The 13,945-nt window shown below is 38.5% G+C and overlaps 1 protein-coding gene across 1 annotated transcript; it reads right to left on the bottom strand.

Moving 5' to 3' along the window:
• Window positions 1-4,119: 4,119 nt before the first annotated feature.
• On the bottom strand, window positions 4,120-10,170 carry SMIM10L1 (small integral membrane protein 10 like 1). Its single transcript, XM_079937017.1, has one exon. It carries the CDS (start codon window positions 7,468-7,470, stop codon window positions 7,264-7,266), a length of 207 nt encoding a protein of 68 aa, XP_079793143.1. The 5' UTR covers window positions 7,471-10,170; the 3' UTR covers window positions 4,120-7,263.
• Window positions 10,171-13,945: the final 3,775 nt, after the last annotated feature.

Below are 13,945 nucleotides of genomic sequence, written 5' to 3' on the forward strand. Positions count from 1 at the left end.
TATAATTAACATTGCTGTATGGTATATTTGAAAGTTGCTAAGAGAGTGCACTGTAAAAGTTCTCATCACAAGGAAAAAGACATCTTTTTTTTGGTATTCATACTAGATGATGGATGTTAACTTACTGTGGTAATCATTTTGCAATATATGTAAATCAAATTGTTATGTGTACACCTTAAACTTATACAGTGCTGTGTGTCAATTATATCTCAATAAAACTGAAAGAAAAAATAAATTTCCTAATGGTTGTCACTGGGATTATCTTGTTTTAGGAAAGGTGAAGTTCTAATTATACTGGTTATAGTTAGATTCAGTACTGAGGATAATTTGGTTTAGAATCCCTTTCAGTAAAAAAGTTAAAAATTACTTTGTACTTATTAGAAGTAAGCATAGTTTTAGTTTTTAGATTTACATTTCAGTGTTACTAAACTTTTCTTTAATGACCTATAAGATAACAAAAGATTTAGGCAACCATGCATAGCCCTGGGTGCTTCTCAGTGGAATTTAGCAGTAAATGTCTCATTAGGATTAAGTTCTCCCTACTCATGTACTAATCTTGGAAAGGTGAAGCTATAAGAAGTAGGGGCCTGGGAACTTCCCTGCTGGTGCAGTGGTTAAGTATCTGCCTGCCAATGCAGGGGGCACGGGTTCGAGCCCTGCTCCGGGAGGATCCCACATGCCCCGGAGCAACTAAGCCCCTGTGCCACAACTACTGAGCCTGCGCTCTAACACCTGTGAGCCACAACTACTGAAGCCCGCGCGCCTAGAGCCCGTGCTCCGCAACAAGAGAAGCCACTGCAATGAGAAGCCCGTGCACCGCAAGGAAGAGTGGCTCCTGCTCTCCGCAAGTAGAGACAGCCCGCATGCGGCAGCGAAGACCCAACGCAGCCAAAAATAAAAAATTAAATTAAAAAAATATAAATTGAAAAAAAAAAGAAGTAGGGACCTATTCCACATAATAGAAGCACAGAAAATAACTATAAAAAGATGAAGTCTGGGCTATGGGCTGAGCATTGTCTACCAGTGTATTTATTGTCTTCTCCCTATTAAAATGGCATTTAGAGATTAAGTTCGGTGCCTCTCCTTTCCTTAAGAAGCCTGTGTTAGAGACCCCAGCCTTGATCCAAGAAAAGCTACTAGTATCACATCCATAGCTAGTCTCATGCAATCTGGAGAGAACTGGATCCTACTCTGGAACTGAATTATTGGGAAAATAAAATGATTGTCCATGCTTTCTTGCTGATCACTTCCCTCCAAAATAAACTTTTTATAGTCGAAGTAATGAGTTTTTTGGGTTTTTTTTTTTTTTCGGTTTGAGATCAGGAGTGTTGTAAATAACCTGTTTCTAATGTCAGAAGAGGCTTATAACTGAGCTCTGCCCTAGGCCTAGAACTTAAACTTAGAAGATATTTCAGTGTTCAAGCCATGTTGTCTTGAACTTTACTGAAACAAAAGGTCCCAGTAGAAATACGCACGGATGAATACAGAACGTGATAATGTTGAATCTCTGATGGTTCAGGTGTTGTGTTTGCTGCTCTTGATTAAACCTCATGTCATCCAAGGCAGGGGCTTTCATAACTGAAGTACAGAAACCAGGGGGGGCACCTGCAAAACCCATTCTTCCACAGTCCACCCACCTTGACATTGGTTAGGACTGTCTATCGAGATCTGTGCCCTGTGCTGGATTGCCCAGAATAAACCATTTAAAAATGGATCAGATGGTTGGTTTGATCCATTCAAAAAAAACAATATTTTTTTTTGGAGGGGGATTATTTGAAGGTATAAAAGCTCGGGTGACAGATGGGTTATTTTCAACTTTAACAATTTGGAGGGACACCAACGTAGATACGGCTTCAGAACACTAAGGCACTATCTTGACTTGTATGTTAGTACCTCTGTTTCTTAGATGCAGGTTTAAATGAGTTGGCTTTAAAATAACTTCTTTTCCCTTCCATATGGATCTAGCCTCTAAATTTTAAGGCTTCTATTAATTGTACTCGTCTTTGCAGTTTGAGATGCTTTTTATCAATTAAAAAGCTAAAAGTCTTTTGAAAAACAGCTCTTTTTTAAAATTAAACATCTTTTTGTTTCTTTATCTGTTGGACACAATCTCTATTACTGTGCCAATGATTTTAGAGCCAAGATGTTCTAAGTACAGTATTTCCTTAGTGGTTTTTGCTTTTTCGTTGTGTGATGATTTATTTTTCCTCATTTTGGTTCACATGAAAAAGTATACCCACTCTCCCTCACCCAGTATATGAAAGATCTCCAGTCCACTTTATTTTTCACTGATGGCACTCCACCACCTTACTGTGAATAGATCCACTTGGTGCTTGAAAGCCATAAGGATGAGCAAGAATTTCCAATGTTCACTGCAGATCCCTAATTAGGACAGAAACTGGCAGGAGTGCCCTCAGATGTACCGCAACTAAGATGTACTTTACTAAGAATTCCAGTGTTTCTTCATTTGTTGTAGGCACCAGGAATGTCCTTTGGCCTTTCAGTTCTTCCAAGGTCATTGCTGAGATTTGTATTAGTGAGGAGTGGGGGTGGGGAGGAGTTGGTTTCAGCTGCAAAAGATTCATGACCTGACCTGGTGGTAATCCTGCTGGGCAATAGGCTATCATGTGTTCTTGCTGAAATCGCAAGGAAGTTTCCACACTTAGGGTAATTCAAGAAATAGACTGATGTGACTCAATCCAGCCCAAGTGTTGGAAATTCTGATAGCTATTAAAGGGGTTCTTCCCTTGGTCCGCTGTGTTTGGAATCTTCCGAATCTACTCCTCAGAATACCTTCCAGGCATTAGGATTTTCCTCTCCTTCTTTTGTACCTATATTCATAAACTTTCTATTCCGCCACCACTTTATGTCTCCATGTGTAAGTTCTGTTTTCTTCTTGACTCTATCAAATGCTATTGATGCCCCAAGAAAAGTCTCCATTAAAATAGGACTGCAGAATTTTGTAACCGGGAATTTAGTTCGGCCTCCTCAGGACAGCGATGACTGAGCTTCAAAATTCATGTTTTTACCCGATCTCCACTCCATCATGGGAAGGAAAGTGTTTTCTTTCCATCCTAGGGGAAATGAATGTCCTTTCCTCTGTGTCCTCCATCGCCTTCACCCCTCTTCCCCACAAATAGGCCAACTGGCTTTAGGCATCAGAGTATAAAATACTCGAATTTAATATCAAATAATATTAAATATTTATATTCTAATACAAAAGGCCCTCAATAATTATATTAAAAAAAGATATCCTCAAGTATTACTCAGGTAATACTTCTGTTTGAGAATTTGAGAAAAGCGACGGGATTATTCAGAATTACCTATACATGTAAAAAAAATTGAATCCCTCATCAAATGTATCTTTAGTAATAAACTTGAGATGCACTTGTGGTTTGGCCAGTTACTCTGACCTTAGGAAAGTTACTTAACCTCACTAAATCCTAGTTTCCTTACCTGAAAAAATGATGATGAAAATATCTTCCTCATAGGGTACACGGGAGGATTATGATCATGTAAGTAAATAACTTTTCATAGTTCCTGGTATTAAAATCTCAATAACATTTTAAAAACATGCTGATAGTGATATGTTCTTTTTTTTTCAAGGTTTTTTTTTTTTTTTTTTTTGGTGTGGACCATTTTTAAAGTCTTTATTGAATTTGTTACAATATTGCTTCTGTTTTGTTTTGGTTTTATGGCCGCAAGGCACGTGGGATCTTAGCTCCTTGACCAGGGATCGAACCCACACCCCCTGTATTGGAAGGCAAAGCCTTAACCACTGGACCACCAGGGAAGTCCTGATGATACATTCTTTTAGCCAACTAATCATAAGTATTTTTACCCTCAATTTTAAAATCCTTAAAAAAAAAAATCTTGCTCCCTAACCCTTAGGTTATGTGTTTACTATGATCACTATTTCCCTTTAAACTATTAAGAGTCACCATTCCCCCAGCATTCTTGTCAGGTGAACTGCATAAACAAGTGTTTTTCTTTATTGATCAGAATCATGCCATCTCTTTGCTTCTTCAAGTTTGAGATCTCTGGGCCAATCAATATTCTTCAAGGCCTGAAAAAGCTTGATTTATGGGAGAAATAAAGTAGATGACTTTAGTATCAGGGACAAACACATCTTTATTTCTTTTATTGACTGCTAAGTGTAGAAAAACCAACTAATTTGGCATTCATTCAACAATATTTACTCACATTAGGCAATGCTCTAGGCTGGGGATTGAGAAAATCTTTGGCTTCATGGATGTGACCTGGAAGGATGCCAGGAGGAATAAAATTCCTTGTAAATTAGAATAGTAAGTGGTTAATAATAAGTAGAGCAAAAATCTTGTTTTCTTCCATGGGAAACTTTACTGAGTTGTATCATGTAGGAAGAAAAATACACATCTGGTTTTAAGAGCAATTGTTAAGAATAAATGGTAAATCATGGAGCTTTCATTCAGTTCCTACTATATATTTGCTGATATTACAGGCTGTAAAATTCGATAGGATATAGTACCTTCCCTCATAGGGCTTCTAATCTAGTGGAGGATATAATAATAAATCTGCTGAAGTGCCTTAGTTTCTTCAGTGTAGCAAAACACTAATATGAAGAAAAAAAGGTTGAGGAAGGCACATGTTCATTAGCCACCAAATCCCTGTATGTCACCATTCCAGGGCTAATGGCAGCCTCATTCTTTTGTGTTACAAATTGGGACATTAGTGCCTCTAGGAAATAGTGGTGCCCACCATTTGTAAGCCCATTGGCAATACTGAATTATTTCATTGATCAAATTACATTTCTGATATTTTAGACTAAAATGTTTTAGTACCTGCACTTTCACAGCAATATGTAATTACCAAGGGAAGAGATCATAGTCCGGAAACCTGTCTTCTTGGATATTCTTTAAAAAACTGCATCTGATAATTAATGCACAATTAAGCACAAATAAGGAAGCCTATGAAAATGGCATAGGTTGATATTAACACAGCCCTTTAGATGGATTAAAAGAAATGATCTCTAATCTGGTCAGGAGCATCTGGGAAAAACTTAATGGAAAAAGTGACGTCTAAGTTCAGCCTTAAAACACAGGTAGAGTAACCATAAGTCAAAAAAAAAAATAAGGTACAGAAGGTTGAAGAAAGTGTATGACGTAGAAAGATGAAGATGTACTCTACTTTGGCTGGAGACAAGGAATGAAGGGTAGGAAGAAGTTACTCAAAGCAAGACATTGTGCTACAGGGGGCACTTATTTTATATTCCTAGAGTACACTTGTTTGTTGGATACAATTAGTGGAATACAGAACACTACAAATAGTTTAAATCTTTACTTTGGCAAATAATTGCCCCTTTCAGCTCAAATGTCTCTTCCTGGAGGGTCTTCCCTACACCCCCATTGTCAGTAATCTACAAACCTCCTTCAGTACTAAAACTCTCCAATGGAAAAGCAGGCACTCCATATGAGAGTTTTAAGTTTTATTCACAAGTTGATGAAATATTCTGTTATAACAAATACTCTTTACTGTGTACGGTATGTATCAAGCACTAAGTCAGGCTTATTTTTAATTCTTGACTGATCTTTCAAGGTGGGTATTTTTACTCTCATTTAATAGAATTGAGAAAACTGGGGTTTAGGCAGATTAATGGGCTCACCTGGACCACAAAATTAGTTTGTATTTTAACAGAGGTCTGCCTGATATCTATATCTATATCTATATATATATATATATAGATATATCTTCGCACGCACACACACACACACACATGGCTAAGAAAAATCACCGTTACTGTTAGACTGGTAGTGAAAAACAGCAGTCCTCCACCTTTCTGTCTATCCCTGATTTTCTTTCTCCAGAGACTACCAATTTTAACTCTTAGCTATTTCTTATTGTACTCTTTCTAAGTGACAAGTTATACTGCTTTTTTAAAATCAACTTTTCTATATCAGATCTTGATTGATTCTCCCCCATTACATATACATCTCTCTCTTCTCCAGTCGTTCCAATGTTACCTAATAATTTACCTGTATTCAGTGTTTATATAATTAAAACTGGCTTTATATGATGAGTAGTAATATTCTTCACAGTGGAGTTATGCAGTGTAGTTCTTGAAAAACTTTTTTATTTTTCCCGGGGTTTATAACTGCCTCAGCTTTGCTTCCTTAATTAGAAAAAATTTTGCAGACCACTAATTCGTCTCCAGACTCTCTGAAATCTAAAAATCTCTTGACTCCAAATACATCAGGTAATCTGAAACATTCCACCCTAACACTAACCTCTAGGCATTTCTTGTTGACCTCATGCTGTTCTCCCCTCCTCTTCTCTCTTTCATATAGTTACATTTAAGCAATTTTATGGCTACTCTTTAATAATAAAATGCCCTCTTCCCCCATCGACAACAGAATTTTCCTCTCAGTTTCCCACTTTAAAAGACACCATTACCATTCCAGGTACCCTCACTTTTACACCATCAAGGCTGATAACATGTGCATTCAAACTTTGTAACTGTAAGTATTCTCTTAAGAAGATGAAAACCATCAACAGCATTTACATTATTACGATTATTTAAATGTTATTCGATAAGTCGCCAAGCTTTGTGCTATGACTGGATTTCCTTCTTTGGCTCCAAGATTTTGAACTGCATGTTACTCATAGGGACACTGAAATAGAGTCCACTTTCTTACACTCCCTCTGTTCAAAATCCTGCAGCATTTTACATTGTTTGGTATTTGAAGGATGTGTTTCCTGTGCAGTTTTTTTTCAGTGAAAGCTTCTGATCGTCATTGTTTTTTCTTGTGGGATGAAGAAATATATGCCCTCCACAGCATATCCTTAAGATCTCCAGCTTCTTACTCATTCAGCGTCTGCTTATATTCCAGTCTCATACTCCCGAAATTTACTTATTTATTAAATTAATATGGACCATGAGCTTGTTGTACATTTTTGTCCTGAAAATTTTAGTACCTTTCCCTTTTTGTCATGCAGCCTGTTCGTCCCGTTTTTGTTTTAAGGATGCACAGCTTCTTAAATATTGTCGTGGGTCTTAGCTGAAGTTCTTTCTCGGCTCCCGGAATCGCGTATTTCCTCTTCCTAATCTCGGCAAGGTCTCAGTGACAGTACAGGAGCTCGGCTGAGAGCGGAGAGCACAGCCGCGGAGGGAGCCCAGGCACTCTCGCGAGACAGCGGAACTCCTCGCCCCCAGCTCCGCGGCGCCCCGCGGCCTCCTGGGAGTCGGCCATAATGCAGGCCCGGGATACCGGCGGCTTCCTCAGTGCTCTAAAAGTGTACCTGCAAGCGGATGTTGAGGACCACGGAGCCCGCGATGTAGAAGTACGGAAAGTTCATGCGCAGCTGCCAGGCCAGCTCGAAGAAGGCGAGGAGGGTGCGGGAGAGCCCCTTGCAGAAGACCCCGTACGAGCCGGGGGCCGCGGCCAGGCTCGAGGCTTTGAGAGCCAAGGATGACGGAGCCGCCGCGGTGGCCATGGACGCGGTGTCGCCGCTTGCCCGGTGCGGTGCCTGGAGCGCAGGGTGACCGTAGACCCCGCGGACCCCCGACTGACGGCGGTGACCGGGAGGGGCCGGGGGCTAAGCGGCAGCTGGGCTTACACTCGCGCCTGACGTAGCCGCAGCTGCTTCCCTAACGGCGGTGAGGCGGGGGCTGCGGCTGGCGCTCCGCCCCTTCCTGTCTACTGCTTAAAACGGTATTCAGCGTTTAGCGTTTTAACTCTTGGTAGGTCGGGAACGAGTTATTTATTTACATATATGCCATGCAGTTATTTTGTACAGCATATACGAACAGCCTTACCGATACTGTTTTCACTTTAAAATGAAGAAAGGAAGCTAAGTAAAATTCTGGAACTTGCCCGAGGAGCTTGCATTAAAACTCGGGTTAGACTGATCTGTGAACTGGGCTACTAGCCAGGAATCTTACCCATTTGATTCCGTAACATTAACTTTAATATTATGGCAAGGTGATCTCCTTACATAAGCCAGTTTGGGCACAAAGTCTCCGTATTTATATCATGCTTTAACTTAAAGGATCACAGTCTCAGGCAGTGGATTTCCTATGTATTAGGACGATTTCAGGTGCAACTGTTAGAAATTACACACTTATTTAAGCAAACACACACACACATATCCACATATATAAAACTGTATAAAACTCAATTGTGTATCCCCAACTAGAATTTCTTTTGCTACTTTGCTACCAGTACCAACCCAGCAACTAGACAGCACCTAGAGGAACTGATAACTGCTCACTCAAGACAACTTCTAAAATACTGGTATAGAGACTGAAGAGTAGCGTAAGATAAATGACAACTCAGAACCAGTAAATGTATCGTTTCCACATAGAAGTACAATTTATCCTTTCTGAAAATTGAAAGAATAATAGGTATCCAGGGTCACAGAGTCATTAAGTCCCTGAATCTTCCATTTCCAACCACGTAAAACTATGTGGACTCACTCTTCCACCATTCTTCTGCTCTTTGCTCCCCTCCCTCCCCACTAGCTCTTGTTAACTCCATGAAAACCAGATCTTTCATTCTAAGCCCACGGGGAAAACAGCAGCCATTTATCAATGTTTATAACATGGCTAGGTTGATATCCTGTTCCAGTTGGAAAGGAATAGGCAAAGAAGAGCAGTCATGAAGCTCCAGCTCCTACTTGTCAATGCTGCAGAGCTGACGAAAGATTTCTGTCAGGTGAAAGTGACAGTGGAGAGTGGGATAGGATCAGTGTTTTACATGATTGTGTTTTTTATTCTGTCCCTTGATGTTTAGACTTGAATGACTGATCCAAACTTTTTGCCAAGTAGGCACACATAAGTAAGCTTCAACAGGAACACGTCTTAAACCATTTCTCCAGATGTTGCTTCATTGACTCTTTAACTTGGCCTTCCTTTCCAGATCTTTCTTATCCCCTTATTGTTGACCCTATATTCCCAATTTAGTACTTTTTTTTTTCTCCTTTAAAGTAAATGTTTATTGGGAAAGTCAAGTCTGCTGAATTTACAATGATTTGCTATTAAATCATCATGAAGCTTAAAATCCCCAGAGGTCATGCTCATCTTTTCATCACACACATTGATTTTCATTTTCAGGAGGCCTAGACAGGCTCTGAAAAGTAGTTCATCTCACTGCGTTTCACATCAGTAGGGCCAGGAATGCAACCTAAAGCTCCTGGTAGAGCTCTACCTAAAGAGGAGATCATACCAAGATCAAATGTAAGTGCTTCATTGCATTTTTTTTTTTAACATCTATATTGGAGTATAATTGCTTCACAATGGTGTGTTATTTTCTGCTTTATAACAAAGTGAATCAGTTATACATATACATATGCCCAGTTTAGTACTTTTTAATGGCTTGTTTGGTTTAATGATGCTTTGAAAAAGTGTTAAGGTAAGCTGCAGCAGGTCTGCAAATTCTCAGCTCCTTTTTTAAAGAAGTTGCCAATATAAGTGTTCTATTATATTTTAAAAAATGCATTCAGCCTGCAAGAATTGGATCCAAACGATCCACGCCTAAGCACAAGAGAAAAATTACAACTCAGTGAAAGAGTCTGTCCCACATTTGCAGGCTAACAGATTGAATTTAGCCTTTCAGTAGGCAACACATCAGGAACCGTTTGATGTTCAGTGGAAACCTTTATGTAGGTTTAGTAAAACTCAGTGAAAGAAAAACAAATTGTAACGTGATAGCAATGATTAGATCCCATAGTAACACTGCAATTTCTGGATCAAGACTGTACATTCAAGCATCAGATTTGTGTCATACTGAAGCAAACCATTAGCCGCAACATCAGATTAAGATTTTTCCCTCTTAAGGTATCTAGAAAAATATCTGATGCCGGCATCGTTTCTGGACGCTTAGCTCTGAATCTCCTTCTGCAGACCATGTAATACTTTGATACTCTCTCAAAAATGCCTTTATGCTTAAAACCACCAGAATAGATTCTTTTAAAATAAATTTCAGTGAGTTCATGCTGACCTTTCTAATTCTAATTTTGTATATGTTTATTTCTTTTTTCTAATGCTGAAAATTTTGGTCCCTAACAACAAAAAATTAACAATTATTTGTGTGCATCTCTGTGCATAATAGTTTCAAACTAACCATATGCTATTCTAACAACATAATTATTAAAAAAATAATTTAAGATTTCTCTTATTTAAGAATATATCCTAATGGAGACAAAAAATAAAATTACCATGTCTTAGCATCATTTGAAACAACTTTATTATTAAACCATGCACTATACAAACAAGTGTCTTTGCTTTATTTTGCATTTGATTTTTACAGATTGTTAGTTCTTTTGATTTAATTTTGTCTATTATTATGTAATAAATTTTCATGGTACCAGAGTCAAAACTTCAAAACAAAGTATAGGGCTTCCCTGGTGGCGCAGTGGTTGAGAGTCCACCTGCCGATGCAGGGAACACGGGTTTGTGCCCTGGTCCGGGAAGATCCCACATGCCGCTGAGCGGCTGGGCCTGTGAGCCATGGCCGCTGAGCCTGCGTGTCCGGAGCCTGTGCTCCGCGACGGGAGAGGCCACAACAGTGAGAGGCCCGCGTACAGCAAAAAAAAAAACAAAGTGTATTTAAAGAAGTCTAGCTTCTTTCCTGTCTCCTCATCTCTGTTACACGCCAAATAGGTAACTATTTTAAAAAATTAGTTTTCAGTTAGAAAGCCTTCTGCACTTCCTTAGGCACTAGATAGCCCACTATACACATGGTTCTGCATCTTGCTGTTTTTCACTTAGACGTATAACTGGAGATGACTCCATGGGACGCTGTAACATCTTGCCCATTCCTTTTTACTGCTGAATACTATTCCGTTTATCCCCTCTCTGCAGTTATTCATAGACCCAGGCTGAAGAAGGCTTAACCAGTTTCAACACATTTTCTCTTTTTTTTCAGCTTTATTGAAGTATAATTGACAAAATTATAATATATTTAAGGTGTATGATGTGATGATTTGATATACGTATACATTGTTAAAGGATTCCCACAATCAAGTTAATTAACACATAAATTGCCTCACATATTTACCCAGCCCCCCTTTATTTGTGTGAGAACACAAGTTCAGCTCTCTTAGCAAATTTACAGTATTATCAACTGTAGTCACCATGTTATGCATTAGATCCTCAGACCTTATTTGTGTTACAACTGAAAGTCTGTACCCTTTTGCCAACCTCTTCTCATTTCCCCTAACCTCTGGCAATCACCATATTTTTTTGTAAATTTAACTTTTTTTTTGTAAGATACCATATACAAGTAATACCATGAAGTATTTGTCTTTCCCTGTATGGCTTATTTCACTAAGCAAAACGCCCTCCAGTTTTACTCATGTTGTTGCAAATGGCAGGATTTCCTTTTTTTTTTTTTTGGTGGCCAAATAATATTTGTGAGACATATATATTTATTTCACATTTTCTTTATCCATTCGTCCTTCTGTGAACACTTAGGTTGTTTTCATAGTTGACTATTGTGAATAATGCTTCAATGAACATGGGAGTACAGATAACTCTAAGAAAATGATTCTGTTTCCACTGGATGTATATCCAGAAATGGGATTGCTGGATCATATGGTGTCTCTATTGTTTAGTTCTTGAGGAACCACCATACGTTTTTCCAACTGCCTGAACCAGTTTACATTCCTATCAGTGGTGCACTAGGGTTCCCTTTTTACATCCTTGCCAGCATTTGTTGTATCTTGTTTTTGGATATAGACATCCTAATAGATGCGGTATCTCATTTGATTTGCCTTTCCCTGATCATTAGTGACGTTGAGCACCTTTTCATAAACCTGTTGGACATTTGTATGTTTTCTTTACAAAAATGTCTATTCAGGTCCTTTACCCATTTTAAAAACCATATTCTTAGTTGTTTTGTTTGTTTTTGTTTTCTTTTTTGCTATTGAGTTGTATGGGTGCCATGTATATTTTGTACATTAACCCCTTATCAGTATATGATTTGCAAATATTTACTCCCGTTCCAGAGGTGGCCTTTTCATTTTGCTGATGGTATCTTTTGTTGTGTGGAAGCTTTTTAGTTTGATGTAGTCCCACTTGTTTATTTTTGCTGTTGTTCCCTTTGTTTTTGGTGTCAAATCCAAAAACTCATTGCCAAGACCAATGTCAAGGAACATTTTCCCTATGCTTCCTTCTAGGATTTTTATAGTTTCAGGTCTTAACTTCAGGTCCTTAATTCATTCTGAAGTGATTTTTGTGTGTGGTGTAAGATGGGGTCTGGTTTCATTCTTTTGCAGTTGTATATTCAGTTTTTCCAACACCATTTATTGAAGAGACTGTCCTTTCCCCACCGTATACTCTTGGCATCTTTGTTGAAAATTAGTTGAGTGTATATGCTTATGTTTTTTTCTGGGCTCTCTGTTTCGTTCCATTGAACTATGTGTCTGTTTTTATGCCAATACTATCTGTTCTGATTACTGTAGGTTGTACTATGGTTTGAAATCAGGATGTGTGATGCTCCCAGCTTTGTTCTTTCTCAAGATTGCTTTGGCTGTTCAGAGTCTTTTGTAGTTCCATACAGATTTTAAGATTTTTTTCTATTTATGTGAAAAATGCTATTATAATTTTGATAGAGCTTGCATTCAATCTGTAGATCTCTTGGGGGTGGTACAGATATTTTAACAATATTAATTATTCTGATTCATGAGCATGGAATAGCTTTCCACTTATCTGTGTCTTCTTCACCTTCTTCAATTTCTTTGAATGGCTTGCAGTTTTCAGTGTACAGATCTTTTACCTCATTAGTTAAATTTATTCCAAGGTATTTTATTCTTTTTGATGCAGTTATAAATGAGATTGTTTTCTTAATTTGTCTTTCTGATAGTTCACTGTTAGTGTATAGAAATGCAACTGAATTTTGGATATTGATTTTGTATCTTGCAAGTTTACTGAATTTGTTTATTAGTTCTAGCAGTTTATTTGGTGGAGTTTTTATGTTTTTTTTAAATATAATATGCCATCTGCAAATAAAGAGTTTTACTTCTTCCTTTTTTTAATATATACATTTATTTAGTTTTGTCTGCATTGGGTCTTCGTTGCTGCACGTGGGCTTTCTCTAGTTGCAGTGATCTGGGGCTACTCTTCGTTGCGATGTGCAGGCTTCTCATTGCAGTGTCTTCTCTTATTGCGGATCACAGGCTCTAGGTGTGCAGGCTTCAGTAGTAGTGGCTCGTGGGCTCTAGAGTGCAGGCTCAGTAGTTGTGGTGCATGGGCTTAGTTGCTCTGCGGCGTGTGGGATCTTCCCGGACCAGGGCTCGAACCCATGTCCCCTGCATTGGCAGGCGGATTCTTAACCACTGCGCCACCAGGGAAGTCCCACTCCTTCCTTTTCAATTTGGATGCTTTTTATTTTTTATCGTACCTAATTGCCATGGCTAGGACTTTCAGTACTATGTTGAATAAAGTGGTGAGAATGGGCATCCTTGTTTTGTTTCTGATTTAGAGGGAAAGCTTTTCACTACTGAAAAGCTGTGGGCTTGTCATATATGGCCTTTATTAAAGTTGAGATATGTTCCCTCTACACCCAGCTTGTTGAGAGTTTAACATGAATGGATGTTGAATTTTGTCAGATCCTTTTTCTGCATCTATTGAGATGTTCATATGATTTTTGTCTTTCATTCTATCAATGTGGTGTATCACATTGATTGTTTTGTGAGTGTTGAACCATCCTTGCATCTGAGGAATAAATTACACTTGATCATCGTGTGTTTTTCTTTTAATGTGCTGTGGAATTTGGTTTGCTAATATTTTGTTGAGGATTTTTTCATTTATGTTCATCAGGGATATTGACCTGTAATTTTCTTTTCCAGTATTGTTCTTGTCTAACTTTGCTATTAAGGTAATGCTCATCTCATAAAATGAGTTGGGCAGTGTTTCCTCCTCTTCTATATTTTGGAAGAGTTTGGGAAGGATTGGTATTAATTCTTTGAA

The sequence above is a fragment of the Stenella coeruleoalba genome (assembly GCF_951394435.1).
Source record: "Stenella coeruleoalba genome assembly, chromosome: 11".
NCBI classification, from domain to species: domain Eukaryota; kingdom Metazoa; phylum Chordata; class Mammalia; order Artiodactyla; family Delphinidae; genus Stenella; species Stenella coeruleoalba.